The sequence below is a fragment of the Misgurnus anguillicaudatus genome, chromosome 24 (assembly GCF_027580225.2).
Source record: "Misgurnus anguillicaudatus chromosome 24, ASM2758022v2, whole genome shotgun sequence".
In the NCBI taxonomy this organism is placed as follows: domain Eukaryota; kingdom Metazoa; phylum Chordata; class Actinopteri; order Cypriniformes; family Cobitidae; genus Misgurnus; species Misgurnus anguillicaudatus.
This window is the reverse complement of record NC_073360.2, coordinates 45,756,362-45,782,951: the sequence shown is the minus strand read 5'-3', so window position 1 is coordinate 45,782,951 and position 26,590 is coordinate 45,756,362. Positions and strand designations below refer to the sequence as shown.

General features: G+C 38.2%; 1 protein-coding gene across 1 annotated transcript; it reads left to right on the top strand.

Annotated features, from left to right (window-relative positions):
- Window positions 1-286: 286 nt before the first annotated feature.
- On the top strand, window positions 287-25,321 carry LOC129438768 (mitogen-activated protein kinase kinase kinase kinase 5). The gene is made up of 32 exons (XM_073862733.1): window positions 287-558; window positions 4,378-4,435; window positions 4,566-4,656; window positions 6,872-6,936; window positions 7,280-7,335; window positions 7,485-7,532; window positions 7,613-7,655; window positions 7,743-7,815; window positions 12,961-13,092; window positions 13,173-13,235; window positions 13,314-13,395; window positions 13,485-13,601; window positions 13,677-13,758; window positions 13,837-13,895; window positions 13,994-14,043; window positions 14,133-14,177; window positions 14,269-14,289; window positions 14,941-14,986; window positions 15,099-15,261; window positions 15,340-15,449; window positions 17,196-17,237; window positions 17,314-17,392; window positions 17,465-17,544; window positions 17,622-17,679; window positions 17,764-17,866; window positions 23,312-23,370; window positions 23,457-23,560; window positions 23,640-23,817; window positions 23,902-23,970; window positions 24,665-24,757; window positions 24,830-24,956; window positions 25,038-25,321. The coding sequence occupies exons 1-32, from the start codon at window positions 466-468 to the stop codon at window positions 25,159-25,161; spliced, it is 2,613 nt and encodes an 870-aa protein (XP_073718834.1). The 5' UTR covers window positions 287-465; the 3' UTR covers window positions 25,162-25,321.
- The last annotated feature ends 1,269 nt before the right edge of the window (window positions 25,322-26,590 follow it).

Sequence of the window (26,590 nt, the reverse complement as noted above, 5' to 3'; positions counted from 1 at the left end):
TGCCTTGTAAATCTACACGTTTGTGCTAGTGATGAATTTGATGATGATGATGATGATGATGATGAAGATGGTGGGCAGTGGGGTTCTCTGAGATGAGATGTTCAGTCAGGGAGTTTCCTCAAAACTGCTGCAGTGCTCTACAGGAAGTACAGCTGTGTGCTACAAACACTTACACTGATGAACAGAGCAGAGCAAAGAACCCACACACCACACACACACACACATACACATTCTCTCTCTCTCTCTATGACACACACACACACATACATACACACACATACACACAGAACAGGAAATAAAAGTGAGCAGATGTAAAAGAGGTGAGAGAGAGGAAGAAGTTTTGACTTATCTTCTCTGTGGACGTGTGTGTGTATGTATGTGTAGTTTTATCTTCCAGCACTGAACACACACACACACAAACACACAGACACACACATGAGTGTGTAAGTTAATGTGTTTGTTAGGATGGATGCACTGGACATCTCCACACGAAACCCACAGGACGATTTTGAGATTTTACTGCGGGTTGGAGGAGGCACATATGGAGAAGTTTATAAGGTATCTCTCTCTCGCTCTATCTCTCTCTCTCTCTCGCTCTACCTGTTTGTCTCTCTGTCTGTTTCTTTTTATCTCTTTCTTTCTATCCATCAGTCATTTTCTTTCTGTTTTTGAAGAAGCTTGTTAAAAAATGAACACGTAAAATGACATAAAATGTTTTAATTGTAATCTGTCGGCAGGTTAAAGTGTGTTCTGTTACTCACTTCTATTCAGATCAATTTGTGTTGAATTGTAATTTTAATTTAATAGACTTCTTTTAAAATTTTCTCTAACATGTGGTTGTTACTATAAATGAAAATATTTCTCTGCAGTTTCCTGCCCTCCTGTGTGTGTGTGCGCGTGTCTGTGTGTGTGTGCACGTTTGTGTGCGCATGTGTGTGTGTGTTCATGGGTAGAGTGTGCAAACTTAAACTTTACCAGAGATCTGTTTGTACGATCAGACGTTTAGTGTCACTTTAACAGGAAAAGTGTGCATGAGTTCATTACTTCCTATTTAAATCATTGACCAGATAAGAGTGGAGCTTAGGTGTGAGGTCACTGTGATGTCAGTGTGATGTCATTGTGACCTAAGGGAACTGTGAGGTCATTATGTGAATACATGAACAGATTTACTGTAAATCACAGAATCTTCCTTTCACCTGTGTACGTGTGTGCATGTGTTTGTGTGTGCATGTGTGTTTATGTGTGCATGTGTTTATGTGTGTTTGTGCATGTGTGTTTTACCTGTAGCATTAGTGCGAGTATAAAGTTTAGAGTAACAGTGATCATGAGTTGTGCGTCAGTGTCACAGTCACTCATCTGCAGCATGCAAATAAGATCTTCTGCAGGCCGTCTTCCTCTCCACAGACAGACTGAACGTCTCTCTCACATATGCGGTGTTTTCTACGTATTTATTTGATTTTGTCACTAATGTAGTTTCAGTAAGTACTCTTTCAGAAAACATCTCAGTAATGTCTTAACAAATTAACTGAAAGCATTCAGATTATTTAAGTGAAGTACTGAAGATCCCCCCTCCTCCTCGTCCTCCTCCGTATCTAAACAACCAGAAGAGCAGGTTTACCTCAACACAGACGCAGTCAGGACACATGATTACAGTAAACTGACTGTTGAGTTATGTAGTTAAACCTGCTCATCTGGTTGTTTAGTTATTTTATACTATAACTAATAACAATAACAAATGAAAATTCTGTGCTTTGAAAAGACCTAAAAAATACTTTTTTTTAGAGCTGACTGCAAGTGAAGATCAGTGGTTTTGTGACATTTTATAATTTTTCATGAATTTTGTGTAATTAAATCTCAGAAAAATAAGGCTAATCAATTTTTTGTAAACTTTATGGGGTGGTTTATGGGACAGAGATTATCTTAAGCCAGGACTAGACCTTAGTTTAATTAGGAAAATAACTAGTTTTAACAAAAAATAAAAAATATTACATGTGTGCATTTTGAGGCCAAACTAAGGGCACTGATGTATTTTAAGATATGTCAATGCAACTTGTTTTCAGTTTGGAAAGCTCTTACATTTATTTTAGTCTAGGACTAGTCTAATCCCTGTCTGGGAAACTGCCCCTATAAGTTTAGTTTAATTCAAATGTTATGTTTTAGCATGTTTTATGTCATACATTTTTTGGGGAGGGGCCACGAAGGGCACAAGTGGGGGCCACCATACACAGGGGGAAAAGTTGGTATAAATGACAGTCAGTCAGTGGGTGTGTTTGTGTGTCTGTGTGTATTTCTGTGTGTGACAGCTACAATTAAAGATCAGGTGTTTTTTGTGCAGTTATCCTGTAACGTTATTTTAATTATAGTTTTTATTTCTCTGATAACTCCGCCCCTAAACAGAGACTAAAAACTCTTTGATTGATGACTTCACTGATGTCAGAGACGATTCTTCATACACTAATTTTAAACCGTTTTTATTAAAATCACATTTATTTTCTTTTAATTGTTAGTTTAATTATCACTGTAAAAAATGGCTGCACTGTAAAAAATACTTTGCTGCCTTAAATTTTTTTGTTGAATCAACTGGGATTTACAAGTCATTTCAACTTACTATTATTGATCTTGAGTTGTAATAACTACATGTGAGTTGTTATAACTTATAAAATAAAGTTTACTTTTCTCAACTATATTTTATAAGTTTTGACAATTCATCTCTGTTGATATGACTTGTAAATCTGAGTTGATTTAACAAAAAATTTAAGGCAGCAAAGTATTTTTACAGTGTGCCTTAACATTTTTTGTTAAATTAACTCAGATTTACAAGTCATGTCAACATAGATAAGTTATAACAACTTATAAAAACTTAAAAAAGTTATAACAACTCACATGTAGTTACAACAACTCATCTCTAGTCAAGATAAATAATAGTAAGTTGAAATTACTTGTAAATCTGAGTTGATTCAACAAAATGTTTTAAGGCAGCAAAGCATTTTTTTACAGTGTATTGTTCTTTAAGGAGTTATCATATATCATTGTTTTTTATTGTCTTTTATTTTTTTACAGATTTTTTTCTCTTATATTGTTTTCTTATTTTTATGTAAAGTGTAAATTGTAAATGTGCTATACACTCTTAAAACGGTTGTGTTAAAACAACACATTTTGTGTCTAGTTAAGGACAACACACTTAATTAGTCTTTTTAAACATCTTGTGTGGTCCCTTTTATTTATTTAAACACATTTAAAAAATGACACAATGTGTTAAATAGCATAACAAATTGCGTACTCTCAATAGTACTTAATACTACTACTAAAAGCTCGTAAGGGGAACCATTTTAGCGCTACAGAGCACCTGTATAACACCTCTCTCTGTATACCATAAATGGAGCTAAAGCACGACTATAACAACACTTATGCTTCACTATAACACAATACGGTGCTTCACATGTGCTACATATACAATAGGTGATGTTTAGCACTAAAAATGGTTCGATTACGAGCCGGTCAAGCACATTTAGTGATAGTTAGCACCATTGGTTGTATGGAGGAGTGTTGAGCGCTTGAAGCTTTGCTGTTGTCGAGATGTAAGTTGTGTGTTTGTGCAGGTGCTCTTTAATAACAGTAAATGGAGAAGTGAGAGTTTATTATTCTTATCCGTGTGTGTGTGTGTGTGTTTAGAGGAAATCTGCCCTTAGATAAAAATACATCATTTTATTAAGAGAGGATGACATTTCTACTACCTCTTTCTCTCTTTCTCCTCTTTGTCTCACACTCGGTCTCTCTTTATAATTGTTCTGTAAATAAACCTGTGGAAACATACGTGTGAAGCACATAGAGAAATGTCCTGAGCTGAATGATGTTAGTTGTGTGTTTTGTTGTGTGAGTGTGTAGGAGTGTGTTTGTATGTCTTAAGTTTGTGGGTCATGGTTAACCCCCATACAAGCAGAACTCCATGAGCAACTTTCCACTCTTAAAGACAAACATCTAATTTTATCCTCCAGCATGAGTGTGTGTGTGTGTGTGTGTGTGTGTGTGTGTGTGTGTGTGTGTGTGTGTGTGTGTGTGTGTGTGTGTGTGTGCGCATGTGTGTGTGTGCGCGCATGTGTGTGTGTATTAGTAAAACTATAATATCTTTGTGTGTTCGTATTTCAGGTATTTTCGTAATTTAATTGTTTAAATCGGTTTACAGAAGTTATATATTCTGATCTCCAGTCAGATGTGTAATTTGAGTAAAGAGACTCGATGTGTTTGTGAGAATGACTGATAGTTTCCTTCAGTAGATGAAGACTTCAGACTTAACCTTTGTGTTTAGACCTAAACAACCCATACAAATCTGATTCCATCATGCTCTTTGTGTGTGTTTGTTTGTTTGTGTGTTTGCAGGCACGTAACAAACAGAATGGAGAATTGGCTGCCATTAAAATAATCAAAATGGAGCCGGGTAAGAATCGTGTCCACTGACCACAATTCTGAAATATCAAGCAATACACACACGAAACAAAAAATAAAATGTCTTATAAATAATAAATAATTTAAATGATGATCCGTGTCTCTCTCTCTGTCTCTTATAGAGGATGATTTCTCTGTAATCCAGCAGGAGGTTGTGATGGTGCGCAGTTGTAAGCACAGGAACATTGTAGCATATTATGGAAGTTATATCAGGTGAGATGAGAGACATCTGAAGTTTAATCCTCACACACTGTAAATTAATGATATATGATGTGATAAATATCTATATAAGCCAATTCCATCACATTAGAAAAAAAATCATGCTCAGGTAAAACAAGAGTGGAAATTATTACTTTAAAAGTCGAAATTATGAGTTAAAAACATGGCTGTAGCGACGGTTTGAAAATTAGTGAGGTCCAGTGTGGGGTGTCAAGAGTTAACAAGTGCTATCCCGGGTAAAAAAAGTGCACTTAAATAAAATACACTTTTTTAAGTATACTTAATAAATATTTCTGCATACAAATTTTGTAGCTAATATATCACATTTATCTTTTGTACTACTTAAAATTAAGAACATCTAAGTGTACACAACTGTTATTTTGAGACATCATTTATTTTAATAAAAATCTAGTTAGGTATTACTGGTATTTTTACTTTTTCGGGTAAACTGAAGTATTGTTTAAGCAGAACTTGACTTTTAATAGGTATATTGTGATGCACCGCCGATATTTATCGGCCAATTTTTGATGAATTTGAAACCATCGGCATATCTGCAATAGCACGAGAAAGGCAGATGCCGCTTTACCGTTTTACGCTTCTGGTGTTAACATATTTGGCATATTTTATTCAAACCCAATTCTTCTACATCTTTGTACCAGAGTTATTTTCTGTTTTTCAATAATGCCCTGTTGATACTCTTACAGACACAGTTATGATGATTACTGATTTTGTCTTACCTAATTGTAGTATCCTGTCAGCAATAACCTGCTTGTTGAATGATGCGCCTTATTTGATAACTTTTAAGTTTAAGCGGTCACCTCGTTGCCAGATATTAATACGAAAAACAAGCAAAAATAATCGGCCTTAAAGAACTTAAGTAAGTTCAAAGCTTTTAGAAATAAATCAGAGAAATCGCTATACTATCCTAGACCTGATCTTCACTTTATAGATAGTTTCAAAGTGTCACATTAATTGCTAAAACACTACATCTAAAGAGGATTTTTAACAATGAGATCTGCCAACACTGCCAAGCTTAAGACAATTTTCGTCATTTCACACCACACTATAAATGCCCCAAACGTAATTATATATGCTGATTTGTTTTGAAAAACGATTATTCATTCAGAGAATAATATGAAAAATGTAGAAAGGTCTGGACCTCGGTGACCTCATAGCTGGCTACCGCCATGGATAAAAAGTCAAAATTATGACTTTAAAAGTTTTATCTCATAATTTTTAACTTTTTATCTTAGAATTTTAAAAAGATGAAAAGCTAAAATTATGACTTTAAAAGTCAAAATTATGAGATAAAACTTTTAAAGTCATAATTTTGACTTTTCTTCTATGACCATACACTGAAAAAAATGATTGCAATCAATTTATTTAAGCTACATTTAAACAAAAGTTTTATATTTTATTTTACGTTACTAATCTTTTTTGTTTAAATGTAGCTTGAATGGATTGATTGCAACCACTTACCTTGAAAAAATTGATTAAATTCAATGAATCATTTTTTTCAGTGTAGCCAGCTTCAAATTTTTCATAATAGTTTTCCAAAAATTTCAGAAGAATTTTAAAAAGATGAAAAATTATGAGATAAATAGTCAAAATCATGACTCAAACTTATGAGATAAGTCATAATTTTGACTTTTTGTCTCATATATTTAAAATTTCAAAAAGATAAAAAGTCAAAATATGACATTAAAAGTCAGAATTATGATATAAAATGTTGAAATTATAAGATAAAAGTCATTATCTCATTATCTCATAATTTACACTTTTTTTATCTCAGAATTTTAAAAAGATAAAAATTATGACATAAGAAGTCAAAATTATGACTTTTAAATTTCAACCCTTTATCTTTATAATTTCAAAAAATATAAAAAATTGAAAAGTCATAATTATGAGATAAAATGTCAAAATTATAAGACAAAATGTCAAAATTAAGATTTAAAAAGTCAAAATTATGACTCGAAATTATGGGATTGAACTTTAAAAGTCATACTTTCAACTTTTTATCTTAGAATTTTAAAAAAGATAAAGAGTCAAAATTATGACTTTAAAAGTCTTAATAATCAAAATCATGACCCCAAAACTATGAGATAAAACTTTAAAAGTCATAATTTAGACTTTTTTCATAATTGTAATTTCCAATTTTTTTTCTTGTGTGGCAGAAATGAGCTTCCATAATATGTGTGTTGTGTTTTAGGATAAATAAACTGTGGATCTGTATGGAATACTGTGGTGGAGGATCTTTACAGGATATTTACCACGGTAATGAAGATTCTCACTTTTCTTTCACACACATATTTTAATAATAACATTAAAATATTTATTTGAAACATTTAACCCCTTCGTGTGGTTTTGTTTTAAAATTGTATTTGTTTGATTCATGTGAAGTCTGTGAGGTGATATACTGAATGATTCATCATATGTACTAAACTACACTTCACTATAACACACAGGCCAAAGCAAGCATCTGATCTGAGTAAATAAAACTAAAGTAGATCAGATAGAATATGAAATGATACTTGAAGGTGAATAAATGCTCACGGTTTAGATCTTTATTAAACACTGAAGTTTCATTGCTCAGTATTTCTCTCAATGTCTCTGTCAGTGACCGGACCGCTCACAGAACAACAGATAGCTTATGTGTGTCGAGAGATGCTGCAGGTGAGATACACACACACACACACACACACACACACGCACACACACACACACACACACACACACACACACACACACACACACACACACACACACACAGTTTGTGTTATTAAAATGAGGTTATGTATATATATTTTCTCTCTGTGTGTTAGGGTCTTGATTATTTACATGAACAGAAAAAGATCCACAGGGACATCAAGGTGACATTACATTCATTCTTCAAGTGTTTCTGTCAGGTGCAAATATTTTTATCTGAAGTTGTTTTCTGATTATTTTTCAGGGTGCAAATATTCTTCTAAATGATCACGGTGAAGTCAAACTGGGTTAGTAGAAAACCACAAATAAACAAAGCCATCTCTATCACTCTTTCTCTCTGTCTATTTGTTTATTGTCTTTTTGTCTTTTTCTAGCGGATTTTGGCATCTCCGCACAGATCACAGCCACTTTTGCCCGCCGGATGTCATTCATTGGGACTCCATACTGGTGAGATGAAAACCTCTAAACCAAAAAGTTTTTTTAAACTCTAAACACAAGCTTCTCACTCACTGATACACATTTCACACTGCAAAACACTGGTGCTACAAAATGACAAACACAGGCCACAAGAGTTTACCACAACACATTTACCATTGAGTCAACACAACAACTCAAAACTCTTCACAATTTTTAAACCAGAAAAATATATATTCACAAAATATAAACCAGCTCAGAGTGGACAGATGGGTTGTATATTTATACTATGTGTAAGAGGTGATGGATGAGATGAAGGAGTGTGAGGAGGATGAGGAGGATAAATGTGAAGAAGATGAGGTGGATAAATGTGAGGAAGATGAGGAAGAGGAATGTGAGGAAGATGAGGAGAATGAGTTTGAGGAAGATGAGGTGGATGAGGAGAATGATTATGTGTAAGATGAGGTGGGTGAATGTGAGGAAGATGAGGTGGATGAGGAGAATGAGTGTGAGGAAGATGAGGTGGATGAGAAGAACTAGTGTGAGGAAGATGAGGTGGATGAATGTGAGGAAGATGAGGTGGATGAATGTGAGGAAGATGAGGTGGATGAATGTGAGGAAGATGAGGTGGATGAGGAGAATGAGTGTGAGGAAGATGAGGTGGATGAATGTGAGGAAGATGAGGTGGATGAATGTAAGGAAGATGAGGGGGATGAGGAGAATGAGTTTGAGGAAGATGAGGTGGATGAGGAGAATGATTATGTGTAAGATGAGGTTGATGAGGAGAATGAGTTTGAGGAAGATGAGGTGGATGAATGTGAGGAAGATGAGGTGGATGAGAAGAACTAGTGTGAGGAAGATGAGGTGGATGAATGTGAGGAAGATGAGGTGGAGGATGAATGTGAGGAAGATGAGGTGGATGAGGAGAATGAGTGTGAGGAAGATGAGGTGGATGAGGAGGATGAGGGTGAGGAAAATGAGGCGGATAAGGAGAATAAGTGTCAAGAAGATGAGGTGGATGAGGAGGATGAGGGAGAGGAAGATGAGGTGGATGAGGAGAATAAGTGTCAAGAAGATGAGGTGGATAAGGAGGATGAGGGAGAGGAAGATGAGGTGGATGAGGAGAATGATTATGTGTAAGATGAGGTGGATGAGGAGGATGAGGGAGAGGAATATGAGGTGGATGAGGAGAATGAGTGTGAGGAAGATGAGGGGGATGAGGAGGATGAGGGTGAGGAACATGAGGCGGATGAGGAGAATGAGTGTGAGGAAGATGAGGTGGATGAGGAGAATGAGTGTGAGGAAGATGAGGCAGATGAATGTGAGGAAGATGAGGTGGATGAGGAGGATGAGGGTGAGGAAAATGAGGCGGATAAGGAGAATAAGTGTCAAGAAGATGAGGTGGATGAGGAGGATGAGGGAGAGGAAGATGAGGTGGATGAGGAGAATGAGTGTGAGGAAGATGAGGTGGATGAGGAGAATAAGTGTCAGGAAGATGAGGTGGATGAGGAGGATGAGGGTGAGGAAGATGAGGTGGATGAGGAGAATAAGTGTCAAGAAGATGAGGGGGATGAGGAGGATGAATGTGAGGAAGATGAGGTGGATGAGGAGAATGAGTGTGAGGAAGATGAGGTGGATGAATGTGAGGAAGATGAGGGGCATGAGGAGAATGAGTGTGAGGAAGATGAGGTGGATGAATGTGAGGAAGATGAGGTGGATGAGGAGAACTAGTGTGAGGAAGATGAGGTGGATGAGGAGAACTAGTGTGAGGAAGATGAGGTGGATGAATGTGAGAAAAATAAGGCGGATGAAGAGGATGAATGTGAGGAAAATGAGGTGGATGAGGAGAATGAGTTTGAGGAAGATGAGGTGGATGAGGAGAATAAGTGTCAAGAAGATGAGGTGGATGAGGAGGATGAATGTGAGGAAAATGAGGTGGATGAGGAGAATGAATGTGAGGAAGATGAGGTGGATGAGGAGGATGAGGGAGAGGAAGATGAGGTGCATGAGGAGGGTGAATGTGAGGAAGATGAGGTGGATGAGGAGGATGAGGGTGAGGAAAATGAGGCGGATGAGGAGAATAAGTGTCAAGAAGATGAGGTGGATGAGGAGGATGAGGGAGAGGAAGATGAGGTGGATGAGGAGAATGAGTGTGAGGAAGATGAGGCAGATGAATGTGAGGAAAATGAGGCGGATGAAGAGGATGAATTTGAGGAAAATGAGGTGGATGAGGAGAATAAGAGTCAGGAAGATGAGGTGGATGAGGAGGATGAGGGTGAGGAAGATGAGGTGGATGAGGAGAATAAGTGTCAAGAAGATGAGGTGGATGAGGAGGATGAAGTGAGGAAGATGAGGTGGATGAGAAGAACGAGTGTGAGGATGATGAGGTGGATGAATGTGAGGAAGATGAGGTGGATGAATGTGAGGAGAATGAGTGTGAGGAAGATGAGGTGGATGAATGTGAGGAAGATGAGGTGGATGAGAAGAACTAGTGTGAGGAAGATGAGGTGGATGAGGAGAATGAGTGTGAGGAAGATGAGGTGGATGAATGTGAGGAAGATGAGGTGGATGAGAAGAACTAGTGTTAGGAAGATGAGGTGGATGAGGAGGATGAGGGTGAGGAAGATGAGGTGGATGAGGAGGATGAATGTAAGGAAGATGAGGCGGACGAAGAGGATGAATGTGAGGAAAATGAGGTGGATGAGGAGAATAAGTGTCAGGAAGATGAGGTGGATGAGGAGGATGAGGGAGAGGAAGATGAGGTGGATGAGGAGAATGAGTGTCAGGAAGATGAGGTGGATGAGGAGGATGAGTGTCAGGAAGATGAGGTGGATGAGGAGGATGAATGTGAGGAAGATGAGGAGGATGAGGAGAATAAGTGTCAGGAAGATGAGGTGGATGAGGAGGATGAGGGTGAGGAAGATGAGGTGGATGAGGAGAATAAGTGTCAAGAAGATGAGGTGGATGAGGAGGATGAATGTGAGGAAGATGAGGCAGATGAATGTGAGGAAGATGAGGCAGATGAATGTGAGGAAGATGAGGCGGATGAAGAGGATGAATGTGAGGAAAATGAGGTGGATGAGGAGAATAAGTGTCAGGAAGATGAGGTGGATGAGGAGGATGAGGGTGAGGAAGATGAGGTGGATGAGGAGAATAAGTGTCAAGAAGATGAGGTGGATGAGGAGGATGAAGTGAGGAAGATGTGGTGGATGAGGAGAATGAGTGTCAGGAAGATGAGGTGGATGAGGAGGATGAGGGTGAGGAAGATGAGGTGGATGAGGAGAATAAGTGTCAAGAAGATGAGGTGGATGAGGAGGATGAATGAGGAAGATGAGGTGGATGAGGAGAATGAGTGTCAGGAAGATGAGGTGGATGAGGAGGATGAATGTGAGGAAGATGAGGTGGATGAGGAGGATGAGGGTGAGGAAGATAAGGTGGATGAGGAGAATAAGTGTCAAGAAGATGAGGTGGATGAGGAGGATGAGGGTGAGGAAGATAAGGTGGATGAGGAGAATAAGTGTCAAGAAGATGAGGTGGATGAGGAGGATGAAGTGAGGAAGATGAGGTGGATGAGGAGAATAAGTGTCAGGAAGATGAGGTGGATGAGGAGGATGAGGGTGAGGAAGATGAGGTGGATGAGGAGAATAAGTGTCAAGAAGATGAGGTGGATGAGGAGGATGAGGGTGAGGAAGATGAGGTGGATGAGGAGGATGAAGTGAGGAAGATGAGGTGGATGAGGAGAATGAATGTGAGGAAGATGAGGTGGATGAGGAGGGTGAATGTGAGGAAGATGAGGTGGATGAGGAGAATGAGTGTGAGGAAAATGAGGCGGATGAGGAGAATAAGTGTCAAGAAGATGAGGTGGATGAGGAGAATGAGTGTCAGGAAGATGAGGTGGATGAGGAGGATGAGGGTGAGGAAGATGAGGTGGATGAGGAGAATAAGTGTCAAGAAGATGAGGTGGATGAGGAGGATGAAGTGAGGAAGATGTGGTGGATGAGGAGAATGAGTGTCAGGAAGATGAGGTGGATGAGGAGGATGAATGTGAGGAAGATGAGGTGGATGAGGAGGATGAGGGTGAGGAAGATGAGGTGGATGAGGAGAATAAGTGTCAAGAAGATGAGGTGGATGAGGAGGATGAGGGTGAGGAAGATAAGGTGGATGAGGAGAATAAGTGTCAAGAAGATGAGGTGGATGAGGAGGATGAATGTGAGGAAGATCTGGTGGATGAGGAGAATAAGTGTCAGGAAGATGAGGTGGATGAGGAGGATGAGGGTGAGGAAGATGAGGTGGATGAGGAGAATAAGTGTCAAGAAGATGAGGTGGATGAGGAGGATGAAGTGAGGAAAATGAGGTGGATGAGGAGAATAAGTGTCAGGAAGATGAGGAAGATGAGGTGGATGAATGTGAGGAAGATGAGGTGGATGAATGTGAGGAAGATTAGGTGGATGAATGTGAGGAAGATGAGGTGGATGAGGAGAATGAGTGTGAGGAAGATGAGGTGGATGAATGTGAGGAAGATGAGGTGGATGAGGAGAATGAGTGTGAGGAAGATGAGGTGGATGAATGTGAGGAAGGTGAGGTGGATGAATGTGAGGAAGATGAGGGGGATGAGGAGAATGAGTTTGAGGAAGATGAGGTGGATGAGGAGGAAGATTATGTGTAAGATGTGATGATGAGGAGCATGAGTGTGAGGAAAATGAGGTGTAAGATTGTTAATATCTGGGTTATCTTTGGTTTCTTCTGTAATTGTAATGAATGACATCAAAGTATTGTGAGAGTGATTGAAAAGCTATTGATGTCATGTGTTAATGGATCTGTGCTGTATGCAGCAGTAGTTTAAGCGTCTATCACACCTGTCTGTTGTTGCTTTTATCAGAGCCACACGATGGTCTTCCATTATAATGTAACACTTATAAAACTTTATTTGATTGCATTCATGAACATGATGTAAGTCCTGTCAGATTGATTCCTATCAACAGTGAAGGTGAAGATGACAACTTTCATCATTATACACACAGCGTCATCCAGCTGCGGTCGTTGTTGTTATTTTGTGATCTCTAGTGGTGAATATTACATATTGTGCTTTTAATAGGAAAATGTTTAGGGTTCTGATGGGCTAATAGAAAACTGCAACACATCAGATGAACGTTAGTGTGTGTGTTTGTGTGTTTCCAGGATGGCTCCAGAAGTGGCTGCAGTGGAGATTAAAGGAGGTTATAATGAACTCTGTGATATCTGGTCTGTGGGAATTACAGCAGTAGAGCTCGCTGAACTACAACCACCTCTGTTTGATGTTCATCCTCTCAGGTAAACTAACACACAAACACACAACAACACTGATGATGGTCCTGAGATGAAGTCTGACTGTATTTCTTCTGGTCTCTCAGAGTTTTGTTCCTCATGTCTAAGAGCGGCTATCAACCTCCGAAACTCAAAGACAAATCAAAATGGTGAGCCGTGTGTGTGATGTCATCATTATTTGTGATCTTCTGCCGTCACTGAAACACTCACAGCTGATTTCATTACAGGTCCAGCAACTTCTACAACTTTGTGAAGTCCATGCTGATCAGGAACCCAAAGAAGAGACCAAGTGCTAAAAAGATGCTGACAGTAGGTTTGACAACTGTGTGTGTGTGCGTGCCTGTGTGTGTGTTTTATTGATGTGTGTGTTGTATTGATGTGTGTACTGTGTGTTTCAGCATTTGTTTGTGACTCAGCCTGGTTTGAGTCAAGATTTAACCCTCGAGCTCTTGGATAAACTCAGACATCCAGAGAAACTCAAAGACTGTTTACACACAGATGAAGATGATGGGGAGGTACAAACACATGCATGGACAAACTCACAGACAAAGTTCAAACTAGTACCTGAACTAGTACTGTCTCTCTCTCAGGTGGTTGTCTCAAGTTCCCTCAGAAGAATTCACTCAATGAACCGACACAACCGAGCAGAAAGGACAAACTCAGACATCCGCTGTAAGACACTGATTGTGTATTACATTGTGTGTAATACATTGTGTATGCATGATTTTAAATTTGTGTTGTGTGTTTCAGTGGATCAGATTTACACACAAAGACCAGTAGCTGACAAACAAAAGTCTTCAGACAGAACGGTGAGTTTGTGTCTTTGTTGGGTCTTAAATTGAAATAGTTAAGGAACCCAAACTTGTAAAAGTGGGCGTGAAACTCATGTGATGTCATTCCTCATCAGTTACGACAGTCATGTGATCAGTACACCAGTGCCAAAAAAGACCCAATCAGGTAAGAGAAGCTGCTGCACATGTATGTCAAATAAACAAATATCTTTACACACTGTTGTGTTTCTTAAAACAAACAATCTTTTCTAACAGAGATGAAAGTTTGGACACAGACGATGATTATGATGATGTGGAAATGTAAGATATCTGACATCATCAGCTTTAGTCTTCTTTATATAAGAAGTGTGATTGTGATTAACAGCATCTCTCATCTCTTCTTCTTTCACAGACCTACAGCTCATTTTATGAGGTAACACACACACACAATCCCACACACATACAATTCAAAAATCATGGGTTTGATCCCAGAAAATACAGATACAGATTAAATGTCTACATTACAAATACATTAAAGAGGCTATGGCACAAGACTTTTTTAAGATGTCAAATAAATCTTTGGTGTCCCCAGAGTGTTTATGTGAAGTTTTAGCTCAAAATACCATATAGATCATTTATTATAACATGTTGAAGTTTGTAGGTGTGAGCAAACATGTTAAATTTTGGGTGTGTACTTTAAAATGCAAATGAGCTAATGCAAACACTGATCACCATAATGGTGGTTTGTTAAAATTGAAACTCTATTGTGTCGATTTCTCTCTCTCTCTCTCTTTCTCTGCACTGAATGTCAGTGCTGTGATTGGATAGTGCAGATTAAGGGGTGGTATTATTATAATAAGACCTCCTTATGGCATCATAAGGAGAGCCAAATTTCAACAACCAATTTAGAGAATGTTTTACCAAAACTAAGTTACTGGGTTGATCATCTCACATTTTCTAGGTTGATAAAAGCACTGGGGACCCAATCATAGCACTTAAACATGGAAAAAGTCAGATTTTCATGCCATGGCCTCTTTAAATGTAAATATGATGAAGTGATGTGACTGTGCTCTTCTTTACTCAGTAACACACTGCTGTACAGTGATGTTCCTCCGCCTCTACCTCCAAAAGTGAGTCAGTAGAAACACATTATAACATAAAACAAGTTCTTGTCTTGCTTTAACCTGAAAATGGCATTGATAAGTGTTTAATCCAAAGTAATGTGTGTGTGTTTGTGTGTAGCCAAAGAATCGCGCGCATTCAGAGGAGATTGTGACAACGGAAGATGAAGAGAGTAAATCTCTTGCTGTCTGTGGCCCGATACCTTTATTAAGGACGTCCAGTGGAACACAAACACACACTCGACCCGTCCCACGACCACGATCTGTACGCAACGTTAACTCTGGTGAGCGCACAGACACATACACAAACACACACTTTATCCAGTCACCAGTACAGAAATTGTTTGTGTGTGTTTGTGTAGATCCATCATCATTTTCCAGTTTTCATGTTGATGCTCCAGCAGACCTGCAGCCACCTGAGCTGCCACCTAAGGACAGACGACGCAGACGTGAAGCTCCGAATGTTCCTCAGGTCTGTCTTAAACTCTCTGACAGGAGATCAGACGCTGTATAAATACATTCAGGGTGTTATTTGCTGGGTAATAGGGGAGATTATCCCCCCTCTGGTCTTTATATCCCTGCCTCTGATGAATTATTTTTATCCCTGTAGGGAAATTTTTTTTTCCCCATGATTAATAATCATCTAACAGCAATATAAACGGCCTAAAATAAAGATAATTTAAGTAATAACACTGCCACGCAATAGTGCAAATAACTATAAAATCGGGATTGCATGCCTGGATTTTTCATATGTTGCCAAGTACTAATAATCTATTTCTGTGTGAAAACAGCCAAATAATAAATAAAAAAGGATTCCAAGACATATATCATCGTTTTTACAGAACCATTACAAAACAAATCCAAAAATATCAACATTGAGAATGAGACCGCAGAAACTACCGTCGTTACAATTGAGGGGAACTTCCAGAATGACACAGAAAACCAAAAAAAGAGGTCAAAAGTCCATCATCAAACAAATTGTTTTCTTAGTCTGACGTCTTTTCAAAGTAGGCATATAAAATGTATTTATGTTATATTGAGAGTAAGTTGTGCATTGCATTTTTTTCTATAAAATATCATGATTATAATGCATGTCTGGTGCAAAGTATAAAGAGTGATTGCATTCTGGCATACAGTTCAGGTTGTGAAATTGTTTTATTAAGTTTCTGTATTTGAGTTCAGCTAGTCAGTGAGAGCTGCGCGGTAAAAAAAAATCACTCACCAACCTCAGAAAGTACTTTAGTGACAGACGTTAAACCTCATGACCGTTAGACTGTCATGCCAGACCAAGGGTCTCATTTCTAAAACTGTGCATAGGATCCTTACTAAAAGTCTACGCCAAAAGTGGAATATGCTAAATGGCAATTTAAATGCTATAATTGGGTCCCCAGGTCTTCTATCAACCTAGAAAGTGTAAAAAAGGTCAACCCAGCAACTTAGTTTTGGTAAACCATTCTCTGCAAGCATGTGAAAATAGCTAATTCAAATATGGCTCCCCTTGTGATGTCAGAAAATAATATTATTATTATAAATAATAATTATTATTAATTATTATTATAATAATACCGTCTCTTTATTCTGCACTGTTGCATTCAACAACGCAGACGGTTTCAGCATTAACATCATAAACAAATGGCTTTCGTGGTCAACGCCTAACTTCTGGTAAACTCAGCTAAAAATAAATAACAACAAAGTCCTTTTAAAGTCGTTTATTTATATAACAAGCAAAATTAACTACACGTAGATTACCTAGGAAACCAAAACATGTTATTTTCGACGAGGTATTTGTTCAAGAGTTCAAAGAAACTGGAAGTAAAGTTCCGACCAGACGTGTAATCTGATGACCCCGTCTATAACAAACCACCATTCTGGTGATCAGTGTTTGCATTATCAAAGTGCATTTTTAACATGTTATAATAAATTATCTGTGGGGTACTTTGAGCTAAAACTTCACATGTGTACTCTGGGGACACCAAAGATTTATTTGACATCTTAAAAAAGTCTTGTGAAATGTCCCTTTTAAATTCCCTGAATGATCAATATAAGCCTGTGGTTCATTTTGTTTTATAAATAAAAATTAAAAAACATCTCCCCCCTCTGATTTTTTCCATAATCGCAGCCTTAACACATTAATATATCATCACGTAATGAGAAGAGAATCAATAATAGTGCATGTGTGAGATGCTTGTTTATCAGATGAGTTATTTCTTTTGTTTAGGATCCGGTCGAGTGTGTCGCTCCAGTGGTTAGGAAACGGCCGGTACGTTCTGATCTCACACTCCTTACGCTCCTTCTTGAAGTGACGAAAGCATAACCGGCGTGTTTTCATCCCACAGATTATATTCCGGAAAGTCTTTCATGGGTGTCCATTAAAGATCAACTGCTCGGCTCAATGGGAACATCCCATCACTAAAGGTAACGGATCTGACAGCTGGAGTGTTTGCGGATTGAAGGATGCTCAGTCATGTTTGTTGTGTTTGTGTTTAGATCATCACCTGATTATAGGTGCAGATGAGGGAATCTACACACTAAACCTCAACAGTGCTGAGACCACAATGGATCAGCTGAGAGAATCAAACAACTCTGAATCAATTCCTGTCGAGATTCACATGTGAGATTCATTACATGCTTTCTTCCTCAGCTGTTTCCAGGCAAGTGTGTGTGGATCTACACCCTGGGCAATGTATTAATGTCTGTGTCAGGTGAGAAATAATCACAACTGTCAAGAAATACATAACCAATGTAAAACAGGATGATTGACAGCTGTGTTTGTGTGTAAATCACAGGTAAATCCTCTCAGCTTCACTCTCACTCTCTGAAGGAGCTGTACGAACAGTCACGTAAAGAACATCGTATAGTTGCCTTGCCAGCACACAGACTCTTACCACGGTAAATGACTTATTTTATTACACACATACATTCACATTTATTAAAAACACACTTCTATTACATGGGATTGGAAAAGAGAACAATAGGGTAGAGTGGGGCAATATTACATTTGGATGAATCATATTTTTAGACTATCAACACATCTCTGCTACAAATGAACACATAGGGGTGGTGTCCCGGTCCGGACGGGTTTATCCTAGTCCCATACTAAAATGCATGTTTGATCTGACTTAAAGGTGGCCAAAAATGTAAAACTGTATTTATCTAGTCATAGATGAATAATAAGAGTTGTGTTCATGGCAATGACATTTCATGAGCCTCAAACACGATTGTTTCCCCAACATTAAAGTAATTACAATGTTGTTACAATGCTAAAAACAAAGTTATTACTACTGAGTTAGCATTTTATGTTAGTCAATGCTATATGCAAGTCAATGCTATATGCTAGTCAATGCTATATGCTAGTCAATGCTATATGCTAGTCAATGATATATGCTAGTCAATGATATATGCTAGTCAATGCTATATGCAAGTCAATGCTATATGTTAGTTAATGCTATATGTTAGTTAATGCTATATGCTAGTCAATGCTATATGCTAGTCAATGCTATATGCTAGTTAATGCTATATGTGACCCGTCACGGAAACCAGTGACATAAGTCGGCAGCACAAGTTTCGAGATAATGAATGATAAAGTATTTTTTTTCAAAATTTGTGATTTTCGTTTTATTGTAGAATCTGTTAGTTGAGATCACGAAGAAGCTTCTCCATGTTTGAGATAGCAGTTTTTGTATATTTAAAAGCATACATTTTGTGGTTGAAATGGGCTTGTTTTTCCGGAGATTTTAGCGTGCAGCGGGGGGTGTCATTGTCTGTGTGTATTTACATACTGGATAAGCGGCTTCACCCCCGCCCCTAAGGGTAACAGCGTGACTATAAATAAGGATAGTTCGCCAAAAAATGAAAATAATGTAATTAATGACTTACCCTTATGTCGTTCTAAACTCGGAAGACCTCCATTCATCTATGGAACACAGTTTAAGATGTTTTAACGTTAGATTTAGTCCGAGAGCTTTCTGCCCCTCCATTGAAAATCTATGTATGGTTTCCATGTCCAGAAAGGTAATAAAAACATCATCAAAGTAGTCCATGTGACATCAGTGGGTCAGTAAGAATGTGTTGAAGCATCGCAAATACAGTTTGGTCCAAAAATAGCAAGAATTACGACTTTATTCAGCATTTTCTTCTCTTTCGGTTCTGTTGTGAACCACGTGAAGTCATGGAACTGTAGTGACGTGGCTGACCTGAAATTTTTTTTCAAACTTACAGCGTGCGTCTCCACAGACTGTAAACGAAGCTCGGGCGCACAAAACAAAATTAAAAAAGAAGCTGGGGCGGAACAGATAACAGTCAGCCGCATCGTACGTCAGCCGTGTCACTGGCTTGCTCGACTTTATGTGGCGCCGCAGATGGATGACGTCAAAGTACTTTGACGTCATCTCTCTGTCTGTTCTTGCAGCGCAGCATGAAGTCAAACACACACAAAAAATCACACAGAGATCGTTGAATTCATTATATAATTGGCTACATGCTTTGTCTATCAATATTTTCCATGAAGTCATTGGCTGATGGAGGAACGAGCGAGCAATTGGTAACATCTCTAAAGGACGTCACGTTTTCGACGGCGCTGTTTGGATTATCTATTATACTATCTCCCTATTTTAAATACAAACTTTGAAGGCGGTTCATGTGTTTACCGTAACTTAAAGTGTAATCTCATATACCCTTACATGTTACGATGTAAATAGTCCTCAGATTGTATAATATATTCTATTACCAGACGTTCATGCAAAATCTGATGTAAACAATAGACTATATATCTATATTTCACGGATTATACGCATTTGTGGACAAAATGGTCATTGGATAATCTGAAACAGACTGGATTCGACTTTTGATCAACACAAAGGTAAAAAGTCCTGTTTATTTTTGCATGTTCTGTCACAAAATACTAAATATGATGCTAGAACATCTGTATCTCAGCTTTACAGGGGGTATGGCTTAGTTAAATGAGATGTAAATGAGCTCTAATGTCTCTCCCGGCAGGGAAAAGTGTTAACTTTTCTTTCTGTATTTTCTCGGTTTGAGTATTTCTGAGTTCCTAAATTTAAATGGCCACAACTTCTCCAAATCTTATCAGATTTCCATGTGTTACACATCGTTGGAAAGCTTAGAAACGTTCACTTTCACTGCACTTTCAGAATCTGTGAATAACTCAAAATGCCCCAGATCCGACTTGTGTCCTTACTTTCTGTGACTGGTCACATATGCTAGTTAATGCTATATGCTAGTCAATGCTATATGCTAGTTAATGCTATATGCTAGTCAATGATGCTAGTTAATGCTATATGCTAATCAATGTTATATGCTAGTCAATGATATATGCTAGTCAATGCTATATGCTAGTTAATGCTATATGCTAGTTAATGCTATATGCTAGTCAATGCTATATGCTAGTCAATGCTATATGCTAGTTAATGCTATATGCTAGTTAATGCTATACTAGTTAATGCAATATGCTAGTTAATCCATACTGGGGGAAAAACACAAAGTTACCACTCAAAAACTTCCATTAACAATCTCTAAACAATTAATTATTCCTCAAAATCTGTATTCATCTGATACAGACTCAAACATAAGATCTGTTTACAAACACACAAAGCTACTGAAGGAGAAACAGCCAATCAGAGCAGAGTTCAACATTTTTATTCATGACTCTGTCAAATAATGAAATATTAGATCATTTCATTCTAAAGGCAAATCCTAGGGTTATAAATGGACATGTAAAACTGACTCTGGATCATTTTTGCACTTAATAAAGACACAAACCTTCTATGTAGACATCAGAGAACAATTTAACAGATTATTACAATGCATTCTTTGGCACATTTAATTTAAAACATCTTGCACTGACATATCTTAACATATATCAGTGCAATTGTTTTGCCTCAAGATGCACCCCAGTAATGTGTTTGTAAGGTTTATTTGTGGAAAATTACTTGTCCTAATATAACTAAGGTCTAATCCTGGATTAATGTAAACCCTATCTGGGAAACCGCCCCTTTAAGTTTCTAGAATCTACCGTTGTAATAGAATTACACTAAAACTGACAGAAGTGCAAATGTTACATCTTACACTATAGCTTATGAGGGATTTATTGTAACAGAAAATTTAGTTTAAACACAAATAGTAACTATATACTGGAGGTGGATATTATTTGAACATCTGTCTATAATAGATAGATAGCCACACATTCATTCATCCATGATCCTTCATCTGACCATCCTTCTATTATACTGTACATCAATGTATATACAGTATATTTTTGAAAGCGCTGCACAATTAAGACAAAACATCATAATTGTCAATTATTTTTTATTATACAGTTATCAAGTTAATTAATAGTATTTACATTGTTTTTATTTCACAATCATTCATGTTAGTTAACACTGTATAGTGTAAATAATATTTCAATAGCAGCTATCTGTTATTGGGAGACATTGACATGTTTCAAAATGGTGTTATGAAAGTGAAAGTGACAAGCTTGTCATGTATGCAACGCATACTCGGAATGTGACCTCTGCATTTAACCCACCCCAGTGAGTAGTGAACACGCACTGCAAATCGTGAACACACACACACATCCGGAGCAGTGGCCAGCACCCGGGGGGGGCAATTAGGGTAAAGTGCCTTGATCAAGAGCACCACAGTTGCCACCCACCGGCCAGGTCATCCGGGATGTTGATGTCTTTCTTTGTTTAGTGGAGAGGAAATTATGTTTTTTGAGGAATCCTGGATTTTTCTCCATATAGTGGACTTCAACAGTTTACAGTTTTAATGCAGGTTCTCGTTTTGCACTAGCTGTGTGATGCACCACATTAAAGGATTAGTCCATTTTCTTAAAAACAAATCCAGATAATTTACTCACCTCCATGTTATCCAACATGTTGATGTCTTTCTTTGTTCGGTCGAGAAGAAATTATGTTTTTTAAAAAAAAAATTCCAGGATTTTTCTCATTTTAATGGACTTTGATGGACCCCAACACTTAACACTTGGCTCAACACTTTTTCAAAGTGTTTCGAAGGACTCTAGATGATCCCAAACGAGGCATAAGAGTCTTATCTAGTGAAACGATTGTCATTTTTGACAAGAAAAATAAAAAATATGCACTTTTGAACCACAAACTTCTCGTCTATATCCGGTCCTGTGACGCGCCAGCGTGACCTCACGTAATTGCATCATCACGTCAAGAGGTCAGGGATGATGTATGCGAAACTCCGCCCCAGTGTTTACAAGTGTGGAGAAAGAGGACCGCTCCTACGTTGTTGTATGTGTAATGATACTAATTAATGTCTTTGTGTCAGATTATTGTTTAAAATGGTCCACAAATGTGCGTTTCATATATGTAACACGTGACCTTTCCACGTCACGTCGTGCTGGCTCGTCACACAGCCGGATATGGACGAAGGTTGTGGTTTGGAGGTGTATGTTTGTTGTTTTTCTTGTCGGGAGTGACGGTCGTTTCGCTGGATGGGACCCTTGTGCCTCGTTTGGGATCGTTTATAGTCCTTTGAAACATCGTTGAAAAGGGCTGTTGGGTGTTGAGTAAAGTGTTGAGTGTTGGGGTCCATTGGAGTCCATTGGGGTGAGAAAAATCCTGCAATGTTTTCCTCAGAAAGCATGGTTTCTTCTGGACTGAGCAAAGAAAGACATAAAAATTTTGGATGACATGGTGGTGAGTAAATTATCTGGATTTTTTTTTTGAGGAAAATGGACTTATCCTTTAAGGATTGCGTAAACACGTTGAAAGGTCACACGTTACGTATGTGAAACGCACACTCGCGTACCATTTTAAACAATAAACTGACACAAAGACATTAATAAGTATCAGTCCACATACAACAACGTCTGAACGCTCCTCTTTCTTCACACTTGTAAACACCGAAGCGGTAGTTTCAACCGTGACCTTTAGACATAATATGTAAAGGTCACGCTGGTGCGTCACACGGCTACTGCCAGACGAGAAGTTGTGGTTTAATAGTACATTTTTTTATTTTTTTGGTGAAACTGCTGGTTTGGCTAGATAACACCCTTATGTCTCGGTTGAGATCATTTAGAGCTCTTTGAAGGTCCACTATATGGAGAAAAATCCTCCAAAAGCTTGGTTTCTTCTCAACTGAACAGGGACAGACATAAATATCTTGGATGACGTGGGGGTGAGTACATTATTAGGATTTTTTAATGAAAGTGAGTAATCCTTTAACAAAGTGCATCAAAACAAAAGATCTTCTTCTGACAGTGAGACCGACGCACACACAGACACATGCACACAGACAGACAAACACAAAATGTAATCTGGTTGTTTTCTGGTTGTCTCATAACAGGAAGTTAGTGATCAGCACAAAGATTCCAGACACAAAAGGTTGCAGAAGATGTTCAGTGGGTGAGATGATCAAATCAAATCAATCTACACAATCTTCATATTAAACACACATCATAGATCAGCATGTCATCTCTCTCTCTCTTTAGCTCATAATGTTGTGAATGGTTGTGTGTTTCTGTGCTGTGCGCTGGAGTCCAGTGTGGTTTTGCTGCAGTGGTACGAGCCCATGCATAAGTTTATGCTCATAAAGGTGATTTGACATTCAAACACACATGATGTATAAACGACACAACATCATCAACATTGCAGTAATTGTGTGTTTCTCGTAGCAATTTGACTTCCCGTTGCCGACGCCCCTGCGTGTCTTTGAGATGCTGGTGGTCCCTGAGCAGGAATATCCACAGGTGTTCATCAGGGTGAGCAAAGGACCCAACACAATACAACCCGTTCAGCTGGGATTCATCGATCTCAACTCCAACACATCCTGGTTCGCTGATACTGGACTCGGTACAGATCTAACAATCAAAGACGTATTCACACATATATAATCTGTAGATCCTATAAACATGTTGATGTGTTTGTGTGTGACAGAGAGTCGCAGCGCTGATAAAGCTCAGTTGAATCAGTTGGACAGTGACACATTGATGGTTTTGATCGACAGTGAGTATTTTACAGAACACAAACTTTACCTCCTTTCTTTCTCATACTCATCTAAAGGATTATTAGGAACACCTGTTCAAATTAATGCAATGGTGTAATGGTGTAGGGGATGTTTTCTTGGCACACTTTAGGCCCCTTAGTGCCAAATGGGCATCATTTAAATGCCACAGCCTACCTGAGCATTGTTTCTGACCATGTCCATCCCTTTATGACCACCATGTACTCATCCTCTGATGGCTACTTCCAGCAATGTCACAAAGTTCAAATAATTTCAAATTAGTTTCTTGAACATGACAATGAGTTCACTGTACTAAAATGGCCCCCACAGTCACCAGATCTCAACCCAATAGATCATCTTTGGGATGTGGTGGAACGGGAGCTTCGAGCACTGGATGTGTATCCCACAAATCTCCATCAACTGCAAGATGCTGTCTTATCAATATGGGCCAACATTTCTAAAGAATGCTTTCAGCAACTTGTTGAATCAATGCTATGTAGAATTAAGCAGTTCTGAAGGTGAAAGGGGGTCAAACACAGTATTAGTATGGTGTTCCTAATAATCCTTTAGATGAGTGTATAAATAATGTTATTCTGTGAGTGTCCGTCTATAATAGAGTTATCTATATATAAAAACAACTCTATGTCCTTATTTACATGATCTCTCTCGCTCTTTCTCTCTTTCTTTCTCTCATAGATTCGGTTCATACTGTCGGTTTGGATGGATCAGTGAAGAACCCCAAACAGCACGCTGTAGACGTCACTTTTAATATGGACGTTGATGCTGTGGGTAAGTAATGCAGATCATATGAGTGTTATAATGACATCATGACAAACTCTGACATCATCGCTGACTCATCAGTTTATCATGATGACACACTGATCGCTATCTGGAAACACGGCTGGCAGAGGAGAGGTCCGGGATTCACCGACATACTGCAGGAGATCACAGACCCCAAAAACATCTTCCGCCTGGTGGGATCTGACAGGTACACACACAAATACACACAACAACACAAATACACACAACTTAAATGACTTTATAATTGCAAATGTTTTAATGTTCACAGAATGGTTGTCATGGAGAAGCGAGCGTGTGATGACCAATCAGGACTCTGTAATCTGTACGTTCTGGAGACGGTTGACTCCGCCCCATTTCCTGAGCGTGCGCTGTCACACAAACACACACAATGATATGTGAAGCGTGATTGTTTTAAAACTCTGTTCTTTAGTTTCTATCTAGTGTTAATAAAGACATCAGTCCAGGTGTGAATAACACACTATCTGTTTCCTGTGTGTGCGTGTGTGCGTGTGCGTGTGCGTGTGCGTGTGTGTGTGTGTGTGTGTGTGTGTGTGTGTGCGTGCGTGCGTGAGTGTGTGTGTGTGTGTGTGTGTGTGTGTGCGTGTGTGCGTGTGCGTGTGCGTGTGCGTGTGTGTGTGTGTGTGTGTGTGCGTGCGTGTGTGCGTGTGTCTATAGGATGTGTTTCTTTCGGGTCACTACATCCTGACCCATAAAAATCAGCTGAGAATGTCAAACACACCTGAATTGTTCTTGTGTAGAAACAGAAGTGTTTGTGCAATAATAAAGTTGTGTTGTTTGAAGTTATGTGAGACTTATGACCTTTATTGATATGTCTGCATGAAGTTTCACGTAAAAACAAGAAAGATCAAGTCAATGTAGATTGTGTAATGTAAATATCATATGATCAGTTAAGGAAAACAGCTACAGGATTTATTCAGTGCTGTATAGTTTTAAAAAAACATTGAAAGAGGGAACTTAGATCAATGCACAACTTCATTATATGCTAATGAAAGGCCCACACACACTAAATAAAGACTTGAAGCCTTACGCTCATAATACACTCTAAAACAATACAATTTAATTATCCGTATTTTCCTACAGTGCTTTATACAGTTTGCATTGATACAAACCAGCTTAAGGTAGACATAAAAGATAAAGATCATAAAGGAAAATTAAAAAATATATACAACATGATATTATCATGATCATAAGATAAGTACATTATTGATGCTAAGCGTAAAAATTATTATCTGTAATCAGATATCTTCATATATGGTAATATATAGTGTATGTTAAACAGGCATCTACTGTACAGGCCAGACATATGGGGGTGGTTTCCCCAACAGGGATTATCTTAAACCAGGAATAGGCCTCAGATTAATTAGTTTTAACAAAGATGTCTTACTAAAAACATTACTTGTGTGCATTCTGAGGCAAAACAAAGTACACTGATATATTTAAAGATATGTCAGTACAAATTGTTTTCAGTTTGGACAGCTCTTACATTTATTTTAGTCAAGGACTAGTCTAATCCCTTTCTGGGAAACAGGCAAGAGCCAATTATGACATTGTCTGTGGTATTGATAAAACAGAAATATAATAATTCATGTTTTATTTGTCTAATCTTAATATTTCAATGGGTACACTGAGTAATAAAGAAGTTTTAATTTATTTAAAAATCATGAAACCGCACTCTCTCGCTAATCTTACAGTATTGCAGTACCCGTCTTTGCCGATAGGTGCCAGCAAAACTCCGCCTATGATGCTGATCGACTCGAGCATCTCTGGATAGTAAAGATGACAACTATATCAAATAAAACC